The sequence below is a fragment of the Barbus barbus genome, assembly GCF_936440315.1.
Source record: "Barbus barbus genome assembly, chromosome: 23".
NCBI classification, from domain to species: Eukaryota; Metazoa; Chordata; class Actinopteri; order Cypriniformes; family Cyprinidae; genus Barbus; species Barbus barbus.
The window spans coordinates 26,339,647-26,366,766 of NC_136751.1; the positions used below are offsets into that span (position 1 = coordinate 26,339,647).

The window sequence follows — 27,120 nt, forward strand, 5'->3', positions numbered from 1 at the left end:
CCAATGTTTAATATATATTCAGATTAGAAGGACATTGCTGGAATCGACTGTATTTTGGGACTCCCAACAGGCCTTATTGAATTTCCCAGCGATATTGCTCTGAATCTCATCTTGTGTATTTATTGCAGGGAGATGACTGACAAGTTTTTAGATATTGTGAGATGTGGCACTTTATAATTGTGTTGTTTCTAAATAGATTAAAATGTTAAACTTATATGGATTCATTTGAAATTCCAACTCTTAGTGTTGTGTCTGATGTAAATAAGAAATCCTTTGAATTATAGCAAGGGTTGGTGGCTAGTCGGTGTTTTGCAGCGTTAATCAGCACAAATCTGACACTGGAGACACAGCAAAGGTTGTTTATCACCACACTGCCTTTTATAGCAGGTGTAATTTTTCTACTGTCTGAAACACTCATCTGAAATGTTCTAAATCACACATTATGTGCCACACAAAACAGAGAGCGAGACCCAATCACAGTTGATTCTGATTGAGTTTGATATTAGCATTTTGCTATTAGCATTTAGCATTAGCATTTTTGCTAATAAAACGAACAATATATCGACTTCTAAAACCACTTTTTGTCTATTCAAAGCTTTCACCTGCAAAAACAATCAGATGTTTTTTAATTATCTTTATCTGGAGACATTTCTCAGGAAACAGTAAGATTCATTCAGTGGGATTAATGCATTAAATAAATCACCATGTCATCTAATAATTTAAATTAGAACTTTTTATCAATATGTGTTATTATTGAATGAAATACAGTATAAATCAACTACTGTTCAAAAATTTGGGATCAATAAGATTTTTTATGTTTTTGAAAGTTCACCAAGGCTGCATTTATTTGATAAAAAATACAATAACAGTAATTTGTGAAATATTATTACAATTTAAAATGTGTATTTTAGAATGTAATTGATGTCACATGATCTTTCAGAAATCTTTCTAATATGCTGATTTACTGCTCAAGAAACAGTTATCAATGTTGAAAACAGTTGCTGCTTAATATTTTTAAGTGCTGCTTAGTATTTTTGTGGAAACTCTGTTTTTCCTCCTCAGGATCTGTGAAGAATAAAAAGTTCAAAAGTGCATCATTTATTTGAAATAAATATATTTTGTAACGTTATAGATGTCTTTACTGTCAGTTTTGATCAATTTAATTTGCGAAAATTAAATTGATTTTTATTGTGAAATATTTCTTTTGTGAAAAAAAAAAAAAAATTATATTGACCCCAAACTTTTGAACAGTAAAGTATATTCATAGTTTATAAGTTTCTCTTGAACGAATTATAAATCTCAATGCATTTTTGGATATACCTATTCACAAAGCAAATATGCCCTTTCTCTTCACTTTTTGGCATTATGTGTGTGTGTGTGTGTGTGTGTGTGTGTGTGTGTGTGCGTGTGTGTGTGTGTGTGTGTGTGTGTGTGTGCGTGTGTGTGTGTGTGTGTGTGTGTGTGTGTGTTTGTGTGTTGAAAGCATGTCTGTTCCTAGATAAGGATCTTACTACAGATGATCTCTACAGAATTGTTTACTACAAGATATTACAGGGTAGGGTAGATAATGCTGTTTTGTAGGTTAGAAAAGTGATAGCTACTTTCTGAAGCAGTTCTTTTGTGCTGTTTAACTTCACTTCAGCAAAATGAGTGGCTTTGTGTGCTAATTTTGACCTCAGGACTCTAATTTTACCAGCAGGTGTAGTGTACTTCTGCCGCAGAACAACACTTTAGGGCTCACTCTCTTTCTTTGTGAGGTCCTGAGGGGCGTTTGCTGTGTTCTGTCCTAGTTGTCCATCTGTCAGTATTTCCTGACATCCTGGCCCGCTAATAATAATAACGTGTTTGTGTTTAATACGCAGAATGTGATGATACCAACAGGAATTAAGCCAAAGCGCCTGTCCTTGGTGTCCGGCGTTCTATAAAAGTCCCCTCTCTTTCTCTCTGGTCATTGCCCTTTGTCTGGCTGTGTCCACCTGTCACTCCCTGAGGTGAGCGTGGTGACCAGGAGAGTGTGTAATTAGTGCCGTAGCGGTGCGGTCAGTGCTGGCCGCCCACTTCCTGTTCAGGGTCAGATTCGAGGCCATGACACGTTGTTCTAAATATTGTCAAAGTGGATTTAGAGATCACAGGTCGCTGGGTGCACGAGCAGCAACAGCACAGAGGAATCAAAGGTCAGAGGTCAAGCACGAGTGTTATTGGTTGACAGTGTAGGATATCGAGTTAAATTTGGCCCTTGCTATGATATGAATGATATGATAAGTTATAAAAAGGAAAAATGAGGTTTAGATCGAGGTGATGTTGTCACTGAATGTATCTCAAACTTCTTAACAAATATTTAAACCATCAATGTTGCACGTTTAGAGAGATTAAATAACAATAAAAAGTGTCCATATATATGGGGACACACACACACACACACACACACGTATATATATTTACAAAAAAAATATAAGGAATTTAGTGTGACAGTAGTTCCATTACAAATATGCAGATTTTACACTCTTATATCAAGATACATTTACTTGAGAAGCAAAATGACAAAATCCGGTGTTATTTTCTGAAAAATCTAAATCATAGTGACTTTATGGTTAATATATTTTTTAAAAGTGCTAAAAGGATAAGTAAAATAAACTTTTCCCTTTGAATTCAGTTGCCAGATATTTTATAAACTCAAAAGAAATTATACAATTATTAAAAAAAAAAAAAAAAAAACAAGATATAATATCTTAATTTTAATATATATTTTTACTGGAAAACAAAAAATACTAAGAATTCATTTATTTATTTATTTATATATATATATTTTTTTTTTTTTTTTTTTTTTTTTTTTTTTTTGTACATGCAACTTTGCAGTCCAGCAAGCTAAAACAGTCTGCCTTTGTAACTGGTAGTTTTGAAATTCATCAGCTATTAGTCTCCAGTCACCAACATTAATTAATGTGGTCAAAGATATCACCAAATGTATATTTCCTTTTTACGACCATATGATGTTGAAACAATTTCAGGGGTGACTCCTGTGTTCATACGCACAGAATGCTAATTTATGGGATTCATTGCAATATTTAAATGCCATTGTCAATTCCAAAACTTTGGCCTTTAAGCAGTTATATAATATAATATATGAGACAGCATTTTGATGAAGTCTGTCATAGACAGTGTGTTCAGAAATAATGAACAGTCTGGGAGATTGTTCTTTTGGATGTCATTATAAGAGTAAAGGTGACATGCACATTACAGATTTTTGCTCTGCTCAGTAGTAGCCATTTAAATTGGATATAGTGGTATTGAGACCGGACAACAACCATGTGAGTGAAAAAAATATCTCATTAAAGCTCTGAATATCTGTTGCAGTGTTCCTAATGAATAATACACAGTGAAAACTAAGCGTAAGTTTTCGTTCCTGTGAAAATATGATGATAAAAGCATTCTGATGGGCCGGTGTGAAAGAAAGGTAAAAGCTCATCACTCATCATTAACATGTCTCTTTTACCACCAGTTAAGAGGCTAGAATTTAGACCTTACCTCACTTCTGCTGTTTCATTACTTTGCCGATTTATGAGCTCCGTTTAGAGAGGAAAAAGAGAGAGGGAAGGAGAATTGAGTGATTTATTGATGGCAAAAGGGAATCCATTTTGTTTGTGCAAGGCAGGTAAATGAGGTGTCACTCTGAAAGAGCACTCTCTCAGTCTGGAGCTTTCCATGATGGATTCCACCCTCAGGACATCCAGACCTGCCACTCCCTCGACGCTCACCCGTAAACTGATTTCCTATTGGACGACGGGAGATTTAAGGGGTGGCGATGAGGTCAACATCATCTTCTGCATTCCTATTGGCTTGTTCTTTACCTCTGGCTTATTCCTTATCCACACTCATGGTCATCTGGGTTTAAAACCAAAGCATCAAAGAATTCTCACAAAAACATGCCCAGGTGACATTTCACCCCAGAATCAACAGAAAAAGAATATTTAATGACAATAGTTTACAAATGATAAATATTAGATTTTTAAATAAGAAATGCAGTCTATGAAATATAATTTAAATAAATATAATGTTTTGCATAATAATTAAAATCTATTTCAGAATCATGATTTCACTTCTCAGTGGTGATTCCTATTAAATTAATTTTAATTAATTTAATTAATTACAGAGTAATTTTAATTACAGAGTAAACAGTTACTTTAAAAGCAATTGTAATACTATAAAATGTAATTGTTTTTATTTAGTGTAAATTATAAAAAATATAACATTAATCATTTTTTTATTAATTCATGAATAAGAGCGCAGTTTTATTCATTTATTGATTTCCCATGAATTTCCATGATTATTGTCAAAATGCAAAAACAGCTGAATGATTCTACAACTTCAGTTTCTGATAGTTTATGAATTCTATATATACAAAAAGTTTATGCTTTTTTTTTTGGTGTGAAATGTCATTTCTTGACAGGTTTCATGTGATTCACAGAATGATTGTCTTTCTCTTTGCAAAATATTCAGAAGTTTTAAAAATAAAAAACTGAAGAAAAGGATTTGAGAGAGAGAGAGAGGAGAAAAAGGACATTTTTTTGTTGATAGCAGTGTTTCCAAAATTGCTGGGAGGTTGGGATGACCCAGTAAACACAAACATTCACGCATACACACACACACACACACACACACATAGTCTCTGTCGGAGGAAGGGCTTCACACCGACTCCATTACACTCAATTAACCCCTAAAAGGGGCAAGACAGACTGAGAGAGATTCTGACAGAAGAACGGAAGAGATGATGAGAGAGAACGAGATGGAACTCATTTCATTCTTTCATCTTAGTCTGTCCACAGAGACCATTTTACGATTGTGCACTTATGCAAATAACGGTTTGCAAGATAATGACCGATTCCGATGCCTTATTCTGTTATTACAAAGCATATGAGTCTCTCTCCATTGTGGCTGGACTGGTTGGTCTCAGCATCATTTTTCTCAAAGGGTCATTTCTTCCAGATAAAGTCTTTTAGTTTTATTCCTATTATCAGGCGAAGATGGAAGCTTTCTTTAGCTGGCATTTTTAAAGAAAAGCTTAGTTTGATAGCAGCACGATATGGCTGATGACAGAGCTGTGCTAAAAAAGCAAGTCACATTGAATCTATTTTTGTGATGGCAATGATGGCAATTTTTCTTTGTGACCTTAGTTGTAATATATGCTGAATAACCTGTCACACAAATGCACAAATATGTTTCCCTCAAGTACTGCAAAATATTTCACCTGGATTATTTTTTTTAAAGTAGTGTCTGTAGCTTAAAAATAGTATTCTATTGTAAAATACAAAAAAGATATATACGAATATATATCAAACAATATATGAATGTATCATATAAACACACACACATGCACAAAAGTACAGCATTTATTTAAAAAAAGAAATGTGTTGCAATATACAATGCTATTCAAAAGTTTGGGGTAAGAAAATATTTTCTTTCTTTTTTTTTTTTTTTAAGAAATTCATATTTTTATTCAGGAGGGATGTGTTAAATGAATAAAAAGTCATAGTAAAGGCTTTTATTGTTAGAAAATATTTCTATTTTGAATAAATGCTGATCTTTTTAACTTTGTAGTCATCAAAGAATCAAAGAAAAAAGTGTTGCATGTTCCAAAAAACAATAGGAAGCAGCACAACAGTTTCAACACTCATAATAAATCAGCATATTAGAATTATTTCTGAAGGAAATCATGTGACACTGAAGACTGGAGTAATGATGCTGAAAATTCAGCGCTGCGTCACAGAAATAAATTCTATTTTAAAGTATATTAAATTAGAAAACTGTTATTTTAAATTGCAATAATATTTTTTCTGTATGTATATACCCTTTTCTATTCTAACATGACAGTGCCTCTGTGTATAAGGCACGGTTCAAAAAGACATGATTGATTCAGTCAGTGTGGAAGAACTTGACTGGTCTGCAGAAAGCCAAGTCCTGATCCCAGCTGAACACCTCTGGTGTGACTTTATATGCAGACCTTGAGCCAAAAACTCATCACCAAACACCAATTTCATTTTTTATCTAATATTTATATTTTAATTCAGCTTTATTTCAAACAACAAATTTTTTTAATAGTTTTACTTTTAGCTAACAATAACATCTATCATGTTGTAGAAAGTGGAGAAAGTTGAGATGCTTGTGTCTGTGGCCCCAGATAACACACATATGACAAGTAAGTTTGTGGAGTTATTCACAGCATGATGACAGCATGGAGACTTAGTCATTGACTTCGGATCAAGCTGCTGTTACCTAAAGAGAGAGCACAAATCAGGAGAGACCTCAGAAAAGAAGCCTCTGATTCATTGTTGACACGAGCACCCGGCGAATCAAGATAGTTGCTTTCAATTTATCTGATGGCAGTTGCCAGGGTTACCGAAGTATAGTTGGTATCCAAGGAGGCAGCCGAAAGGATGTTCAGGAGAGGTATAGAGCCAATATATCACTTTTGCACACCCTTCACCAGGACACTGTATGCCTGAAGGTATTAGTGTGGTCGATTAGGGCAAGGTTGTTGTTGTGTGGGAGAGTGTGTGGGGTTCTGAGGGTTTCACATGTTTGTATGTGTGAGTTAATACCTAAAGGTGCTTGTCATTAAGTTTGAATGAGGTCAGTCCTTCTGGACAGAGAAACGCATATTAGAGCTGAAGTACAGTAGTTAGAATGAGTCTCTGGTCTTATAGAATGTGGCCGTGTTTCAAAACCCAGGGAGCGTCCTACAGTACCTACCTAGACAGTATGTTTTAAGTAACATAGGCGTGTTTGAATGTTCAAGTAAAACATTTCGAGGCAATGTAGGAATGTTTGAATATTTATAAACAATTTTAGGCTTTATAGCTGTATTTTAATTTTCAAATTGAACACATTCCTCATAGGCTTTTTTTTTTCTTAATTGAACGTTTTGATCATTGCAGGCACATCTGAACCAAACCATTTGGGCATCATTGTGTGTTTCTGTTTTTAAAATCAATTTTTAGGCATTATAGACATTTGTTTTATTTTTATATAAGTGGAAGTGCCTGTCTATACATCAAGTAGATTAAAATGTTCATAAAATGCTTTCGAATGAAACATTTATGGCCATCTTATGAATATTTTAATGTTGTATTTTAACGTTTTAGCCATCATAGACATATTTACGTGTTTGAATCGAACCGTTTTAAACATTACAAGGAAGTTTGAAGTTAACACTTTATTTTGATATACACTTTAGATATTCTACTAACAGTAAGTAACTTTGCAACTTCATGTCAACTAGCTGCAGTCATTAGAGTATTAGTAGACTGTCTGTTTAATATCTTCTAACACTTTATTTTGATGGGTCCACAACATACTATGAGAAACTTTGCAAGTATATGTCAACTTATTCTACTAACCCTAAACCTACCCTAACAGTCTACTCTGAGAGTTAGTAGACATGTAGTTGCAAATTAATGAGAATTAGTTGATACGTAGTTACAAAGTTACTTATAGTTAGTAGAATGTCTAAAGTGGACTATCAAAATAAAGTGTAACCAGTTTGAATGTTCAAATTAAATGTTTGACTTTTTATGGATATCATACAATATCATACCTTTAAATAATACTTTTAAATAAGTCCCATAAGTTAATGATAATTAATGTATAAATATTACCTAACAGTGGTTATTAATCTTTGTTAATGTTAGTTAATAAAAATACACCTGTTTATTGTTAGTTCATGTTGGCTCAGGTCTATGATTATTAATAATATTAACCAATACAACTTTTGATTTTAATAATGTATTAGTAAATTTAGAAATTAATAGAGGTGAATAAATGCGTTAGTTGATGGTAACTGTTAACAAATGATACCTCTTTGGAAAGTGTTACTGAACATTTTTAATCAGTTTTAATTAAACATTTTAAGCATAGACTCAATTTGAAAATCGTTCAGATTCAATGATAGTTTGAATCAATGTTCTTTGGGTTTCATAGGCACGTCTGAATGTTTGAATGAAACACATTTTTCAAAGTTTGAATCAGTCATTTTTGGGCATCATGCACATTCAAATCTTGTATAAAATAGTTGTGAATCACACGCACAATTAAATCGAATGTTGGAATTGTCTCGGTAGGCAGCTCACTTGATAGTTTTGAAACGCAGCACATGTCTTTGTGGAAGTTCCTCATGCATGGGAAGAGTCAGATCGGCCTGAGATCAGACGGAGTGGAGTGTGACGTTAATGTCATCTACAGGCTGCACTGCTTCAAATCTATCGTCTTACAATGTCCTAAATAAAAAGAACACTTGTCAGAGGCTATGTATGTCTGTTTTTATGATGATTGATGTGTGTGAAATATGGTATTACTGCAGAGCCCGCCGATGATTTTCAGCGCTGTTTATTACCGGCTTGAGGCGGCTCTGACTGATCAATACTGAGTCAGAGGAAACCGTGACGACAGGACTCCATACCTCTCTGTCTCGCATCCATTCTCTCATTCTTACAGCCTCTGTCCATCATTTCTTCTCTGATACTTTTGCTTTTCCATCCTTCTTTGCTTTACGCCCCTTTTCTTTTCCTCTCTCGGTTTCTTATCATCTCTCCGCCCTTAAATTCCTCTCTCTTTCTTGTTACTCTGCATGTACATGCTGCAGTCGCTCTAGCCCCGTACCGCTGCAGTAATTGGAAAGCCGTCACTGAGCTCAATGTTTAGAGCGAGGGATAGATGAGAGAGAGAGAGATAGCTGGAAAGAGTGCATGAATATGCATGTGTGTTTGGACTGACTGATTTTGACAGTAAAGACAAAGATTTAAGGGTAACACTTTACAGTAAGGTTCCATTAGTTAACTACAGTAGTTAACATAAATTAACATTAAAATGCTTATAAATCATTGCTGTAAGAGAGTCATCATTGCTGTATAAAACATTGTAAGAGAGTATTGCTTATTGCTTATCAGTTAATGCATTAAATATAGTTAACAAATGGAACCTTATTGTAAAGTGTTTCCGGTTTAAGAATTTCCTTGCTCATGCTGGCAGATATCAGCTTCTTTTTGAGAATCAAAAGAGAGGAGTCTATTCACTAAACAGTTGCACCAGTTTTTGCATGGCAAAATTTAGCACAAAAACCTGCTCCATTTTCACTAACCACCTGCAATCCAGTTTAACTATTGTGTAAGCCATATATATATTTTTTAATATTTTTTTATTTTGACATATACAAAATTTTATACATACATACATTATACATACAATTACACAGCTTCAGTTGCTGCAAAATATGAAAAATAAAGTATGCTTATTGAAGTATGCTTCTTTCTCCACTTATGTTGTGCAAATTAAATTCAGTGCATGTTTGTGTGATTTACCTTATTTGCATAGCACCTTTAGTGCATCGGGTATAACACATCACAAATAAACAATGCATAAACAAGTGTGAGTCATTCTCAATGAATTCACCCCAAAACATTTGAGCAGAATTCTAATAGAGGGAAAGTTAACATCCTTAGGACACACAAACCTGTTAAAGCCCATTAAACATCATTCTCTCGTGAATGTTTTGCTGTACTTCTAGTTTTGTTCCTGACTGGACTGAAAACAGGAATCATATTGGGATGGTGCCTTTTCGCTTGTGTGTGTGTGTGTGTGGAATGAATGGGTGAACGATTTGCGATGAATGAGAGAGACAGGGCTATAGCCACTCTGCCTGCAGCTGCATTAACATTCAGAAGCTGTCTTACTGACAGAGAGAGAGAGAGGGAGGGAGACAGGGAGAGCAGAGAGACAGGGGAGGGAGGGGAGGACTTGGAGGGCAGAGAGGGGGAGAGAGAGGGGGTAGGAGGGGCTGTTGATTACAGCACTAGGATTGAATGTGTATGTGTGTGTGTGTGTGTGTGTGTATTTGTGGGTGCAGGGCTGTTTTAGGGGGGTGAGGTGAGTCGTGCTCAACCCCCCCACACACTAATCAATCCGGACCCCTGCGCCCGCGCGTTGTCGTCTGCGACCGTCCGCATACGGATAGAATGTTGAGGGCGGGAGCGCGCCAGCCCAGCCACAGGGAAACGGCGCAGCCGCGTCACAGCGTGTGTGCGAGCGTGTGCGCCAGAGCCACGGGGAGTGAACATGCCCCACTCGCGGCGAGTGCAGCCCGAGCGCTCGGCGCCGTTCGCGACAGGCAGCCGTTAACGGGAGCGAGGGGGAGGGCGGGGAGCGCTCAGAGGGAGGAGAGGTGGAAGAAAGGAGGAGAGAGGAACTGAGGAGGAGAAGAGGGATAGGAAGAGAGGGAGTGAGCCGCTTTCACCTGACGCTGGCCCTGGCCGGTTCGGGAATATCGAGGAGGAGACCCACGCACGCACACGCACGCTTCTCGTGGGACCATGTCTGTGACCACCGGATTTGGCTACCAGTTGCCGGGCATCACCACGGTAACCTATGTTTTTGTTTACAGCCCGGGGACGGTTCAGCGGGACCCTAGCCCTCCTCCCGTGGGGCCCTCGCACACACTCTCAGGAGCCCGGGGCCCCAAACGGAAACTCTACAGCGCCGTGCCGGGGCGCACCTTCATCGTGGTCAAACCATACACGCCGCAGGGAGAGGGAGAGATCCAGCTGAACCGTGGAGAGAGGGTCAAAGGTGAGTGCCCTTTCCCTGCTAATGGCTTTGCACCTGACAGCTGTCAATCATCTGGAAAAGGGGTGGGGTTAGGTCAAGTTTGCTTTGTGATCATGGTTGCATTGCGTTGCAATGTGTCTCTCATGCTGTTAGAGTTGATTTGTTGGATTTTTAGCATCTTTATCGGTCTGTCCGGGAAGTCTTGTTACTTTCTTGCAAAAGAAAAAAAAAATGCTTTTCTCGTAATCATGTGTAATGGAAGGGGAAAAACTGTTGTTATGAACTGACAAGGCGGTTTGGATTATGAGTGTTCAACTCAGTTTTTTTAGGAGCTAAAATAGGGTAACATCGGTTATTGGTCGATAATCTCAAAATGGCGTTGTCAAAAAAATCAAAATAAATAATGATAACAGTTCTGATATTCCTTGTGTTCATGCTTTGTAAATTAATTATACAGCTATACTTTGTATTTGTAAAATTGATGTGCTAAATTAAATGTGCATTTATTATAGTGCTGGGCAATGATTAATCGCATCCAAAATTTAAGTTTTCGTGTACATAATATTTGTGTGTGCACAGGACACACACTTATATTATATAAAAAAAACTTTTATTTTGGATGCGATTAATCACGATTAATTGTTGCCCAGCACTAATTATTATTGTTTATATTTATCTATTTATATTTTAATAAAAACTAAAATATATACATCAATAAATAATGTTATAGATTTATTAATCATTTTCGAAATGCAACACATATAATACATATTCTTTAAAAATTAAATATATATTTGCAAATAAATGTTAAAATGTTATAATTAAATAAAAAAATACACAGCTGTTCAATTACTTTATAAAGTGTCAATTGGAATAGACAATATTGTGGCCGGGGACCCAATATGCTTATTTATAATCTGTTGCATACAGTGAAACACTGTCATTGCTATAAGCAGAAAATGGTTTGAGACAGCCCGTAGAACTAGATCTGCTGGCTGAGTTATGAACAGGACTGTAGCTGGATCCACAGTGACCTACAGATTGTCTGTTTTGCAAGATGCAAATGATTTTCCATCTTTAACATGTCATCTGTGCTGGTATGCCTCAGAACGGGGAGACGAAGGGTTGTCGTCTGTCAAACACTGCTCTCTGGAGACCGTCTCTCACATCACACACACACTGACGCTCAGCTGTAAGGGACATGCTCTCTTGCTTGTGTGCTCTAGCTAGGGAATCTTGATCCAGAGGAGATTCAGCTCAGACAGTATTCATGAATTTGTGCTGTCTACATGTGATGCTCTTAAAAGATGTGGTTGTAACTCATACTCACTGTTGAGCATGTGAATGAATGCTGTAGAAGTGTGTGCGTGCTTATGGCTCAGGTTCATGGCTTATGTGTTGTTCTGTTCTTGTCTCCATTCATGCTTCAAACCAGACTACCACTCAAATGCAGTGGAAGGTAAAGAACTCTGCATCCATCCCACTGCCCTCCAGTGTGTATGAGTGTGTGTGTCCCGTGCACAGCCCCCTACAGTTGTGTTTTTATCCTTCAGTAACTCTTTCTTCCCACTCTGCCTTACCTGCATGCTCACACATCTGTACCCAGCACCCTGAATATGGCGTTATTTTACTGCCAAATGTCGAGAGTGCATTTTTGTACCGCGAAAGTAGATTAATATAATATATTAATATATACGGATTTCCTTTGCTAGAGAGAGTGCGCACACTTAAAACGTGTCTCTCCTCTCGCTCAAGTGTGCGTGTGCGTGCACAAACTTGCACATCTCTCCGTGCTCTTGTGCTAGATATAAATTTGTTTCACATCTGGATTAAACGTCAAAAGTTTTCAACCAATCAGATATTTCTACAACTGACCCAATGAAAATACTAGGCCTACGTGAAGAAGGAACTGATCCTGGAATTTCTTTACAATTTAATAATATTTAGTCATATCAAATGTATATTCGAAATGGCTAGGAATCGGGTGCTTGGATGATTTATAAAAATAAATAAAAAACCTAGTTTCTCTAATCGTTTGGTCAAACCCCTCTGAGCGATTTATCTAAACAAACAAACAAAAAAGTATATGATTCTTAAAGTTCATGTGTCCATACATGTATTGTGTACTTGGGATGAAATAAATAAATATATATATATCTTCTGATTTAAGACAGAACTAGGGTCAGATGCACTATTCCCTAAATAACCTACTTAAGATGTGGAGACCAAATATAACTCTATAATGAATTTATCATATTTGTGATAGCATCACTACATTATATTCTATGGGTTTAATGAATTTGCAGACAGTGTCATTACCTATAACTGTCATATAACTGTATATTCACTGTTTTAGAGGAGAGTGCCATTGAATGTGGTGCTAATATGAAGGGAGTTTTCATGAAAATAAAATCTAACTAAAATCAGAACTGAAAACAAAAACTGGATTTAAAAAAATAAATAGATACAGTGCCCTCCAAAAGTACTGGAACGGTAAAGACAAAATTGCTCTGTTGGCTGTGGAGTAAAGACTTTTACAAATGATTAAAAGATGAATATGAGACAAAACTACAGAATGTCACATTTTATTATTGGGTGATTCAACACATACATGTTTTACCAAATAAAAAGAACAGCACTTTTAGAGTTCATCCCACTCATTGATGTGAGCATAAGTGTTGACTTATGACAGACAAATCTTAAAAGCTGTGAAAATGAATCCTAAAAGACGTGTTTGTAAAATCCTCAACAACTTCCAGAAAGCTGGGGTGATGCTCTGACAATCTACTGTCCTCAGGAGACTTTGACACAGAATTACAGATGCTACACAGCAAGATGAAAACCTCTGACCAGCACCACAAATAGAAAGGCAAGATTAGAGTTTGCAGAAAAGCACAAAGGTGAGCCAGAAGAGTTTGGAACTGTGTTTATGGACCGATGAGACAAAGATGAACCTTTATCTAAGTGATGGGAAATCAAAAATGTGGAGAAACAAAGGGAACTGCAAATGATCCCAAGCGTACAGCATCATCTGTAAAGCATGGTGGAGGTGGTGTCATGGCATGGGCATGCATGGCTGACTCTGGAACAGGCCCTCTCAACTTTACTGATGACTTAATGTATGATGACAGTAGCAGAATGAATTTGGAAGGGTACAAAACCATGTTGCCTACCAATATTCAAGAAAATGCCACCAGATTCATTGGGAAGTGCTTCATATTTCATCAGGACAATGACCCAAAACACCCTGCAGTTCAGTCAAGGAATTTATAAGAGCAAAGAAATGGAAAGTCTTAGATTGCCCAAGTCAATCTCCAGATTTAAATCCGATTGAACATGAATTTGACCAGCTGAAGAGGAGAGTAAAGGCAGAAACTCTCCAAAACAAGCAACAATTGGAATTGGCTGCATTAAAGGCTGGGAAAAGTATTTCAAAGGATGATGCCAAGAGTCTGGTGATGTCTATGGGTCACAGACTCACTGCTGTGATTGTGCGCAAGGGATCTGCAACTAAATAATAGCTTTTAATCTTTTATATCTGCCTTATGTTCAACTGTCCCAATACTTATGCTCACATCAATGAGTGGGATGAACTCTAAAAGTGCTGTTCTTCTTATTTGGTAAAACATGTATGTGTTGAAACGGCTAATAATAAAATGTGGCATTCTGTAGTTTTGTCTCGTATTCATCTTTTAATCATATTTGTAAATGTCTTGACTCTACAGCCAACAGAGCAATTTTGTCTTTACTGTTCCAATACGTATGGAGGGCACTGTAAATAAAAAAAAAAACTATTTTAGTATTTAATTCATGTGCGAAATTAATTAATCTTCATACATATACATATATATATATATATATATATATATATATATATATATATATATATATATATATATATATATTTCATCCCAAGTACACAATACACGTATGATATGACTAAATATTATTAAATTGTAAAGAAATTCCAGGATCAGTTCCCTCTTCGCGTAGGCCTAGTATTTTCATCAGCTCAGTCGCAGAAAAATCGGATTGGTTGATAACTTTTGACGTTTAATCCAGGTGTGAAAAGAATTAATATCTAGGGCAAGCGCACGGAGAGATGTGCGAGTGCACATGACAAAGTTTGAGCACGCACACTTGAGCGAGAGGAGAGACACGTTTTAAGTCCGGTTTTGTGCAAGAGCAAAGGAAATCCGCGTGCGAGCGAGGAGATTCGCGCTCGTGCATTATATTAATCTACTTTCGCGCTACAAAAATGCGCTCTCTACATTTGGCAGTAAAATAACGCCATACCTGAACACATACATGGCAATGTTACTGTGTTTCCTTCCTCCCTCTTGAAGCTGTACGGAAAAATATTGCACATATTCTGATTTCTGTCACATTTAATGCTTAAAGCATTTTAATAGAGTATAATTTCTTCTGCTTGTACCCAGAGGAGGCTGTTATTGCTCTGAGGTTGCTCATGTGTAGCTCAGAAAAGTTAGTGGAGCTTCATTTAAGTGTTAACTTTGTCTCAGATGTTGCTAAAAATTCCCTCCGAGAAATGCAAATAGACATGCATTAGATGAATATTTGTGTGTAGCATGAGTAAAGGGTTATATATTTATGCCGCTGGCAGAGCTAAGATCATTTGGTCTTGAAAGAATTTGAATGGAAGTTGTTGTTGTGATTATTATTGCTCAAATGCTGCTTTTTATTGCAGTTCTTGAGACTTAATAAATGTCCTAGTAATGCTGCATTTATATATGAGCTTTGTCGCAATGTTTCTCTTAAAATGACTTGTGAGATGAATATTTGCATACGGCTTGAGTAAAAAGTATATATTTATGACAGTTGTTGTTGTTAATATTATTGATCAGAACTGCTTTTTATTGCAGTTCTTAAGACTCAATGAAGGTCCTAGTTGTGCTTCATTTAAATATTAGCTTAGTTTCAGTTGTTTCTCTCAAAATTCCTTGTGATAAATACAGATATACTGTACATGACATACACGAGGTGAATACCTGCATACAGTATTAGTTATATATTTATGCAGCTTGAAGGAGTTTGAATGCAAGTTATTATTATTATATTGCACTTTTTTGTATCTTATTTGTAATTTTACTGTCCTATGGGACATGTAATCGTTTAGTCCAGAACAGCTGTACGTACGCGTTTCCTTCTGAAAACATTTTGACTCACATTCCTGTGCTGGGCAGCAGGTGCATTAGTGGCCGTGAAGTGCCACGATGCCCATGCTGGTGGAGATGGAGTTGCCGCTATAATCTGGTGGCACCATGACAGCATGCTGCTTGGGCCAGCTCAGAAACTGCCAGAACAAACCATATGCTGGGCACATGATGCATCTCTGACGTAACAGCACCATATGTCAAAAAACGTTCATATTTCCTGTGCACTTTCTCTTCTTGTAGCATCTCTGTGACCTTAGAAAGAGACGAGCGAGCAACCAGCAGTCTCTCTTTGACTCCCAGCTCCTGATATATTCATAATGCCTGTCTCACTTATGTTCATTAACGTAGGAGTCACTGCAGGGAAAACAACATCTCATTTTCAGCTTCAGCAACGCTATCTATGCAGTCTCATTTGTTAACCATTCAGTTTTGTCCTTTAATGCATCCTGAATTTGGGCTTATATAAAATTTATTTATTTTTATATTATGAATATATATTTATATATAATATATATTATTCAATATTTTATGGTAATTTATCATATTATAAAATTATTTAAATAGAAAATGTATTTCTTTATTTTTTATATATAAACTACCGTTTAGTGCATTAAATTTGGATTTGGAGTCAGTAATTTTTTTTATCAGTTTCATATGGTCATCAAGGCTGCATTTATTTAATCAAAATGCAGTCAAAGCAGTAATATTGTGAAATAATATAACAATTTATGATCATTTAAATATATTTTATGATGTAATTTATTCCTGTTTTAATTTCCAGCAGCCATTTCTCAAGTCTTCAGTTTCACATTTTGGTCAATTTAATGCATCCTTGCTAAATAAAATTATTAATTTCTTTGAAATAGGAAATGTTACTGACCCCTAACCTTTGAATCATAATGTATAATACAGGTGCATCTCAAACTACTGAACCGGAGTGAGAGATGCCCGCTATTTTTACTGTATGAATGGAAAATTAATCAAATTCAAAATGAAATGAACTGTTTTAATAATTTGAGATACTTTTTTGAGCTGTAGTCTGCAATTAGCAGCATAATTGCATGAAAAATTTTGAGTTACATGTTACGAGTCTAAAAAATAGTAAATTTTCACTTACTAAAACAAGTGAAGAAAAATATTGAAATTTTACACAATATTACTTTTTTTTTTTTTTAGATTAACCTGTGCATATTTTATATAATATTTAAATATTTTAAATAATAAAAATTTGTGCAAAAAAAAGAAGCTTATGTGGACATGGTATGTGAAGTGACATTCAGCCAAGAATGGTGACCCATACTCGGAATTCATGCTCTGCATTTAACCCATCCAACGTGCACACACACAGCAGTGAACACACACACACCGTGAACACACACCCGGAGCAGTGGGCAGCCATTTATGCTGCGGCGCCCGGGGAGCAGTTGCGGGTTCGGTGCCTTGCTCAAGGGCACCTCAGTCATGGTATTGAGGGTAGAGAGAGCGCTGGACATTCACTCCCCCCACCTACAATCCCTGCCGGCCTGAGACTCGAACCCGCAACCTTTGGATTACGAGTCCGACTCTCTAACCATTAGGCCACGACTATGAGTGTGTATTATGGTAATTAATAACTGCAGGCACATAGAATGATCCAGAGATTTTGTGTAAGAACCTCTTTGTGCACACATGTATGCAACTTTGTGTAGAATTACTGGTGAATGAGACCCAGTAAGAGTGTTGTGTGTGATGTGATGTTGTGCCCCAATTGCATTAGTTCACCTTTCGAGACTCTCACTCCCTGATAAAATCACATTTGGGTGCACAAATGTCTGTGAGACCTTGAGGACTAAATAAACCCGCTTGTGACTTCAGGTTGATAACCTTTAACATGCTCATGTGGGAATGTTTTGATGGTCCTTTGCCTCATACAGATGTGAAATGCATTTTGACTGCGTGGCTTCAGTTCATTGGAGCTTACTAACTTCAGCCTTGCTTTGAGGTTGCAGGTGATAAACGGATGAGGGCTGGAAATATATCCCCCTCACAGGGGCGAGACCTGCTACTGAAGAATGATATTTTTAGTTTAGCATTTTTAGGGCAGATTGGGTAAAGTCACAATTCAGGCTTGATATGCGATTTAATACATTTATGAGAAACCAAAGGTTAAAGTGTATGTTTTTACCCAAATGTGATGTACATGATATATACTAGTATATGCTTTAAATTTATTACATATTTTTCAATTTAGTGTGAACTTTGAACCAGTTCATTTGATATCCCCACTTCTGATTACTTCATACTCAATTTGAGTACAAGAGTTAAGTACCAATCTATAATTACTAAGTCGACATAATCATAGACATCAAATTTAGAAGCACCAGCCAAGGACTTCCAGAATAAATACCGAGGAGTACAACTGACATTCACAATAAGCTGTTGTCTGTTGTTCAAAAAGACGTATACGTCTAACACTTTATCTATTTCTGCTTCTCTTACAACGCTGTTTACCTGTTTTTCAACTCACTCTTCATCTTCGTCTTTACCTTGACTTTTTTTCTCTCTCATTCCATTTTCTGACTGAAGAGAATGTTTATGAGGAGATCATGCTCGGTAAACATGAAACCCACTCATCTCCACCTGTCTTTCCTCTATCCTGTTCATAGCTCTTGTATGATATTCAGTAGATACTGATAGTACAGACATAGTTATCTGTAGAGAAATGTATGCTTGTAAAATCAGCATTGTAGACCAACATATGCACACTTATCTTGTTGTAGAGCTCTGATGTATGTGTGTTGTCTCTCTCTGGCAGAGTCTATCAAAGAAAGTGAAGAGGAAGGTAAATTCATTAGTGTAGAGCCCTGTGCACTGCGCTGTTCCTGCTGGACTCTCTGTAGACTGCTTTAGGTCAGACAGAACCAGTTTGAGAAAACAGACCACCAATAGAATGAAGATCCCTGTAGATCCAGTGCTGTGTGTGTGTGTGTGTGTGTGTGCGTGTGTCCAAATGTCCCTACAAAGATGGGGAAACCTAAATTTTAGGAAGCCTGCTATCTATCTATCTATCTATCTATCTATCTATCTATCTATCTATCTATCTATCTATCTATCTATCTATCTATCTATCTATCTATCTATCTATCTATCTATCTATCTATCTATCTATCTATCTATCTGTATATGAATTTGTCTGTTGAATGCTTTTTTTATTAAGGTGGAATAACACTGCATTTATTGTTGATTATTAACCTCAGGAGCTCACGGTAGGTTTGTCTTGAAAGCTTTATATAGAATTATTTAAAATCAATTGCTATGTGTGTAAAATAAATGAGATTTTACTTCTGGAACCCAGCTGTTGCACATTATAGCCCGTGTGCTATAACAGCAAAGAAAAGGCATTTCAAAGGAAGGGCATGTTATATTACATTTTGATTGAAGATTCAAATAAGAAAGTACATTTTTTATTTCATTTTGACTATGATATTGTATAAGATCTTGTAACTGTGTGTAAATGTGGTTATATTTTCTGTTTTATGTCCCCGTGCTGTCAAATTCATTTCATTCATTCATTAATTTTTCCCTTTTTTCTTAATGTCATCAGAAGAATCTCCCTATGTAGACCATTATGTAGAGCATGAAATTAAGAAGGAGGATGGCCATGGTTCTGTGGACGATAAAGGTAATCTTACCCTTGTTCCTCAGCTGTTTTCTCTAAGAAACAGTAGGTAGAGAAGTCTGCTGTAGGTGTAGATTAAAGTAGATTTGTGTCTGTTTTTATATCTGTGATAAGTTTTAATGTTTCTACATCTCTTAATGCTGTCCTGCATGATCTTGAATGCATTCCCTTCTCATTTCATTCCATCGACAACATTAATATTTAGGTAATATTAAAAGTTGTATCCTATTTAGTTCAATCAGAATATCAACGGTGATTGGAATCAATTTGTCGGCACTCACACGGGCGCTGGTCTTACGAGTGTTGTTGTTTAACATTAGTGGGCGTTGATGCATGCGATAGTCTTACAGCGTTACAGAAACGTGGCTGTCGCACGCATGATGTTGTTAATATTCCACAAGCATTGGGAGTGTCCCACAGCCATTAATCATGTTTGTGAATGTCTAATCTGGCTGTTATTTGCAGCAATTCCATTATCATGCCTGTCTTAAAGATTAATAAGTAGAGGTATACGAGACTAGAGCATGCTGGGGAAACATGAGCTCACACTGATAATCTACTCTGTGACAAAGTCATGGCTGGTTCAATCAAAGACCATGTGACTGTGTCATTTTAGAGTTCAAAGTCTGTAGGATAGTTTGAACACATCTTAACCTAAATGGGAGCGAAACTGTTGAGTTTCTTGGTTCAAAAATGGCCTTTGTCGAAGGAAGGGATAAAGGACACTGTCTTGACATTGTGTCCTAGAAACAATGGCTGTTTGGAACCGAAAGAAGTCGATTTGCTTGCTCGCTATTCAGTAAGTGGGTGCCAAAAGCGAGCAACATTTTTGTATGAAGCTTCCTTTTAAAGGGCCCCTATTATGCCCCTTTATACAAGACATAATATAAGTCTCAGGTGTCCCAAGAATATGTCTGTGAATTTTTAGCTCAAAATACCCCACAGATCATTTATTATACTGTTTTGAAAATGCCTATTTTGAGTGCAGTTTTTGTGTGTGTATCTTTAAATGCAAATGAGCTGCTGTTCCCTGCCCACTTTTTCAGAATAGAGTGGTGCCTTTACCTCAGATACTATGCCCAAAACATCTGTTTGGTTTCGATGATCATGTCTGTTGCTCTGAAATCATGTGTTTGAAAGCCATATCAGTTTAAACTTATATACGGTTTTCTGAGCACACACACGAAACGCGCGCACAGAAAACGGCTGTCACAAGGCATGTGAGTACTAAAGTAAGTTCTCTTTCATATCTTATTGCGCTTAAACTGTCAAATACACAAGTTTATGTTAAAAACATGCTTAATTTACAAAAACACAGTTGGTTATGTCTGGAAAAGAAATTGCATGTTTTTATTAGATCTGTGTATTAAGTGACAGCAGCATAATATACAGTACAATGGGCAGGGCCTGTAAAATGTGATGTCACTATGTAGCAGAATGTCACTATTCTGAGACACTGCTTATGATTTATGGGGATTAAAAAAAGGAGTGGTTGGATTTTTATCATTATAGAGTGGTTGTGTGCACATACTGCCAACACACATTTAAAAACACCATGTAGAAGTGAATTTTACGTAATAGGGGGTCTTTAAAGAAAACGGCCTTTCAAGGGACCATAACTAATTAAATATTTAATGGCTACAGTGCTTGTTCACTTATCAAACGGTACACTGACCATACTTTGTAATAATTACAAAGAAACAGCAAGTGGCACATTGAATTAAACATGGCATTTTGAAGTAGAATAGCTGAAATAGTATTTTCTTGGAAAACATACTCCAATAATCTTTTATTTACAAATTTGAAAATTTAATAAATCATTTTTACAGTGTATATCTTTGGTGCTGGCAAATTATGGGTTTGTATTTCAAGGAATGCATGAACTTATAAAAGGTATTGAATGCAATAATGCCAAACGCAAAAATGTAATATAATGTTTATGTCTGTAGTTACAGAATAAATTTTTATTTAAATAATTATTAACTTCTAGCATTCTCTAGCATACTTAGTTTTATACTTTTAGCTCCAAAACTGCATGCACAGGAATATGATGTATTATAGGCAGTGAGAGATACATCTGTACCGCCTGCAGAAATGGATCAGGACCGTTTGCAGACTTTGGATTTGGATGCACCTTAATGCATTCCTGCTTATGCAAACGGTCTGGCTGATTAGCCAACATAACATGGGAATCATAACCCATTTTACTCCCATAATATGATGTAATTCAAATGCAACAGGATGTTCAATGAGTAAAAATCTAGGTTAACTTAATTTTTATCTATTGAGAATTAATTGTCACTATGACAGGGAAGGTTCTTACAAGGTTCTTCTAAGATTATTGATTAATTATTATTGAGAAAAATACAAACATTTGATCTTTAGTATTAGCTGATAAATCATTCACCATAGGACCAAAAACCTAAATATTGATTTCATGACTTTAATGATTGTCTTTACCCACATTAAGCATTCAAATCAATTAAAATAAAAAAAGGCATTCATAGATGGGCACCAGTGATTGAGTAGCTCCTCTAACATTTCCTGGTATGTTTGTCCACCTCATTAAAGATTTCCTATCGGCCAACAGTAAAACCGCAATTCTTTTAAAGTTAAAGAAATCAATTAACTTTAATTGTGCTTCTCCACTAGTTTTGAGGCGGTGTTAGCATGTGGCCAGTTTCCCCCAGCAGAGCCCTATTACTTTTCAAAGCAGCTTAATAGAATTGGTATTTGAAGAGGCCACTAGTTCCTAGTATTTGTCGAGAATTTTGTGTTGCTGTTGTAACCCCCCCGGGTCCGCACCGCCACAACTCGTTCTTGTTCCGAGTGGGTCTCTGGCACGGGAGGCGGGCGCTCTAACACGGAGGCTAAAGGCCACGGCCTCTAGTGTCAGTCGCTAGAGCTCAGGGGAGTGAGGTTTACACGCAACAGCTCTTATTGGCCTATATGTCAGTAACACTCACACCCCTAAACCTCACTCCCGTGTGGGTGACGGCACCAGTGTTGCCCCCCCCCCGGGTCCGAATCGCCACAACTCGTTCTTGTTCCGAGTGAGTCTTGAACCCGGGTCTCTGGAGCGGGAGGCGAGCGATCTAACAAGGAGGCTAAAGGCCACGGCCTCTAGCATCAATCGGGAGTGAGGTTTACACGCAACAGCTCTTACTGGCCTACGTCGGTTACACTGTGGCTTTCCTGTAGCTCAAATAGTAGAGCATGGCGCTAGCAATGCCAAGGTCATGGGTTCGATTCCCAGGGAAAGCAAGAGCTGGTAAAATGAAAAAACTGTAACTTGAATGCAATGTAAGTCGCTTTGGATAAAAGCGTCTGCCAAATGCATAAATGTAAATGTAAAGTGAACATTTGTAAACAGCCACTTGTCCTGGTGGCCCGCGGGCAGGATCTAACGCTTTCCGTGCCAAGAGCATGATCTCTTGCTTTTCACGGTAAGTTTGTAACTATGTCGAAGGCAGCTGCAGTTATTCGGGAAACAAGAGCACATCTGCCTGTCTCTTAGCAACAGGTGTGTGTGCTTCAGTATGGTATTAGCGCTTGCCAAATGATGTGACATTTCACTGTCAAAGTTAAACTCTCAGTGATATGAAAATATTTGTGTTTGGTCGGACTCTGCCAAGTCGTGTGGTGTAGACACAGTGACCTAAATAAATACCCACAATGCACTGACGCTCTGGGCGATGCATGTTCGACACGGTGTAATCGCTCTCAAATGTGCCAGATATATAAAATATTATTTCCCATGCAATGTATGCAGAAAAATATGACCCAGTTCTGCATCCAAAAGCAGTCAGGAAACGATTCATCTGAAATGTGATTTAAAGTGTGCATAAATACAGATGTTTGTAAGTCAGAGTAGCCTTAATTTATGTTTTGCAAGGTCATGTCGGAGATGATGCTCAAATCAAGCGGCGGTTTTGGATTTATGTTTGTCCGTGTGTTTTTTGTAGATGTTTTATGGTGTTTGTCAGCGTAATGAATGGCGGTTTTGATTTAGGTTCGTATTGTCCCATTGCAGCTGTAGGGAGCCCATCTCATCAACCTGCATATGGCCGTAAGAGGCTTTCTGCTGACTCATGCCTGTGTATCATAGGGTCTGTGCATTTGTGCTGACTCACTCACAACTTTTATTAAGATGACAGAATAGAACATATGTTGCTTTATGGTGTAAATACACTGAGTCTGAACATCTGCACTTACACACTCACTCAAAGCTTTAGGATACACACCATTTGCCTGATAGTGCAGCTTCACAAGGTATTAACTAAGATTTGAAAACGTATATGATGACGTAAAATGTGTACATGCATGTATAAATGCATCCAAATGTTTAGATGCATTAAATTGATCAAATATTACAGTAAATATATTTATATTGTTACTGATAAAAAGTTTCAGTAAGACTATTCTCTACTAAGAGTTTTCCCTCAATAAATTCCTAATTTTCTGCTTATTTATAGTTAGTAAGGTAGTTGTTAAGGTTAGGTATGGGGCAGGATTAAGGGATTTAGAATATGGCCATGGAGTATAAGGAATTAATATGTGCCTGCTAATAAACAGCCAATATGCTAGTAATATGCATACTAATAAGCAACTAGTTAAGAGTTAAAATTGGTCCTTAAAATAAAGTGTTACCAAAGCACAACATTGATAGTAATAAAAATGTTTCTTAAGAAGAAAATCAGCTTAATTGAATGAATTTGAAGGATCACGTGACAGTGAAGACTGAAGTAATAATCCTGAAAATTTAACTTTGGATCACAGAAATAAATTGCCTTTTGAAATATATTACAAGATAACACAGATATTTTAAATTGTAAAATTATTACTGTTTGTAAACAAATTGTTACTGTTTTTACTGCATTTTTGATCAAAAAAAATGCAGCCTTTATGAGCATACAAGAAACATTAAAAAATATATAGATATGTATGTAGAAAGCTCCGTACAACTATTGCAACTTTATCAAAACAGCAAGCTCTAACCTGATTGGCTGACTTTCTGTAATTTCTGAATACACATAGTTTCATCCATCTGACTTTTTTTTTGAGACACTTAGTAGCAAAAATATCTTTAAGTGCACCTGGATACTCTGCTTTGTGTTTGAAACTGTGATTGGATTACGTCATGGAAATGTCCGCCTGCGTCTAAATGGGTGATTCTTGGCCAGAATAAGCTGCACTGTGAACTGCATTTATTGCTGATGATCAAAAGTCTGGCTATGAGAGTTATTATAAGTGACTACATGGTAGTTATCTCGCAAAATCATTTAAAATGTCAGTTTTTATATCTGAGACTGATCAGCACTGGTGTTTGTATTCGTATTGTGTCTGCTTATAATGAGTCAATGTTTCGCTTACATCAGCTTGCGCTTGTTTGTATGCGATATCTTTGATCCCAAGGTTAATGCGCCACTCGTTGCATTTTGACTTTTCTGTCACAGCTTACCACCTGTATTCTCTCTCTGTCACCTTTACCTTGCCCCAAACTTTTGCCCCCCCACCATCCACACCACCTGTCACATACATACACACACACACACACACACACCTGGGCTAACACACAATAGCCTTCTGCTTGTGGCATGTTGTATATGCACTCTTGTCTTTCTCTCTTAGCTATGATTCACTCACACTTTGAGGGTGTTTAATTAGAGGATTTGTCTTGTGAACAGCATCTTGTGATTTGTTTTTTTTTTAAAGAGGTCTTTATTTAAAGAAATCTTAAAAAACATTTTTTTCTTGCTTTTTGGGAATATAAGCATTTAATTCAGCATGTAGACAAACACTAATATTCACAATGCAAAGCCAAAAATAAAAAACAGTTCATTCTGAATCTTCATGCTTGTGACATCATAGTTAAATTAAAAACAATTGTGTTATACAGTGTTAAATATTATGTATTAAATATTATGTATTTATTCATTTACTTTTTCTGTAGATATTTATTAATTCATTAAAATAAATTGTACCTTAAAATAATCAACTTACCTTATAATATTTATTTTTTTAAATGTTTTTTTTGTCTGTAACTTTAAATTATTTTATTTTTTTTATTTATTTTATTTTATCCACGTCCTATCTAACATTTTTCTCAGTGAATATCCCATATCATTTGAAAATGTCACATTGTGGAAGTAAAACTGATTGTAAACACAGTTGACTTTTAAGATGCAATTGCATGTTTAATTGGAGAGTGTAGAAAACTGTCAAGTAAAAATTTGTGTGTTTATACTAATTAATATGGTAAGACCTTTACTAACATTAAAAGAGCACAGGATATGACAGAATATAGTAGAATATACTTTTAAAAGCCAGTTCACCTTTATATCTAATAGCAGGTAACACGAGCTGGGTCTTTCTCCCGTCCCTTTATGAACACACACATTAATGATGTTTGACATGATATTGCAACAGGCTTCTGGAACGAGGCTGTGTTATTTCTAAATGGTTAGCGCTCCGGAGCAGCACCTGTTCATGTGAAGGCCCATTGTTCCCAAGGGCAGTCGGAACACACTAACAAAACGACATCGATCAGGAGCCCATGACTGATGTTCTGATAGCTAGGGACTAATCAATAGATTGAAGCAGCGCGTGGGTGTGATGTGGCAGAGAGGGGCTTCCTCTGTCACTGCTGCTGCTGACTGCAGACTTCCACCTCCACCACAGCAACAATCCTGATGGTGATGGAGTCCCTCCATAAACAAACTGCTGTTTGCTGATCTGAACCTGGGGAAGCCGTGCTGACAGTGAATGCCAATGAGAAATAATTCACCCAAACATTACGCCCTGGAGCTCACACCGCTGAAAATGTTGAAGCAAATTTTCAAATAGACGTTATCTTTATTAATAAACTGCATTTTTGAAGTCTAAACAACTACGTTCTTGCCTAAAAAAAAAAAAACTACATTCTGTGACACAGAAACAGTATTATTTAAAAAATTGTAGTGTATTTGAGCGTCATCCATGACACTCGCAATTACTCGACACTGGGAAATACTGGAAGCGATGCAAACAGTGAAACGGTTCTGTTATCACTAGAATATTGCACTGCTGGAAAAGGCTCTCAGCCAATCAGATTATATTATATTAGTGCTGTCAAAATTAGCACGTTAATGCAGACGATTAATTTTTTCAGATTAACGCATTAAAATTATTTAACGCCGTTAACGCAGGGACGGAGCCTAGGGTTGGCCACCCCACTTATAAGTGCTGTTTCTGTCGTTTTTTTCTTGACAAAAAAAGTACATTTATTCGGGTGTTTTATTTGGCGCGCGCTGTAGCCTGTATCAATTCATATCAAAGCGTGGAATAAACTATGTGCATGTAATGTCGTGGTCAGTTAAGGCATGAAGTTACCAAAAAGGTTATGATTAAAACAACATGCCTTAAAACTGTGCGTGCATGTAATATGTTATAACCTATATGAGTTAAATTAAGAACATGAAATGGTTTTCACAACTGTCCTGTAGCATCCCAGCACTGTCTCCCTCATCTAACACACCCAATTCAACTCGTCAGCTCATTAGTAGAGACTGAAATGGGTCCGACCTGAATATGAAAATGCAATGCGTGTCAGATCCGCGTCACGTTCAGCAGCAGCTCTTAAAGAAATAGAAGCCAAAACAACCTAATAACCAGCTGCTGTGATGTCCGTTCATCAAGAATAAAAGGAAAAAA

General features: G+C 36.7%; 1 protein-coding gene across 4 annotated transcripts in view; it reads left to right on the plus strand.

Moving 5' to 3' along the window:
* LOC306842961 (SH3 and multiple ankyrin repeat domains protein 3-like) overlaps window positions 1-27,120 on the plus strand; it is a 258,820-nt gene that overhangs the window by 171,118 nt on the left and 60,582 nt on the right. For 2 of the 4 annotated variants that reach the window (XR_013781799.1, XM_079374194.1), the window contains exons 12-13: window positions 10,430-10,614; window positions 19,354-19,431. Coding sequence is in view for 2 of the 4 variants with exons in the window: in XM_079374194.1 (XP_079230320.1) it covers window positions 10,430-10,614; window positions 19,354-19,431 (263 nt within the window). In the remaining 2 variants the exon portion in view is untranslated. Of the gene's footprint in view, window positions 1-10,429; window positions 10,615-12,028; window positions 12,053-19,353; window positions 19,432-27,120 lie in introns of all 4 variants that reach the window. The other 2 variants (XM_079374195.1, XR_013781800.1) reach the window with 2 other exon arrangements.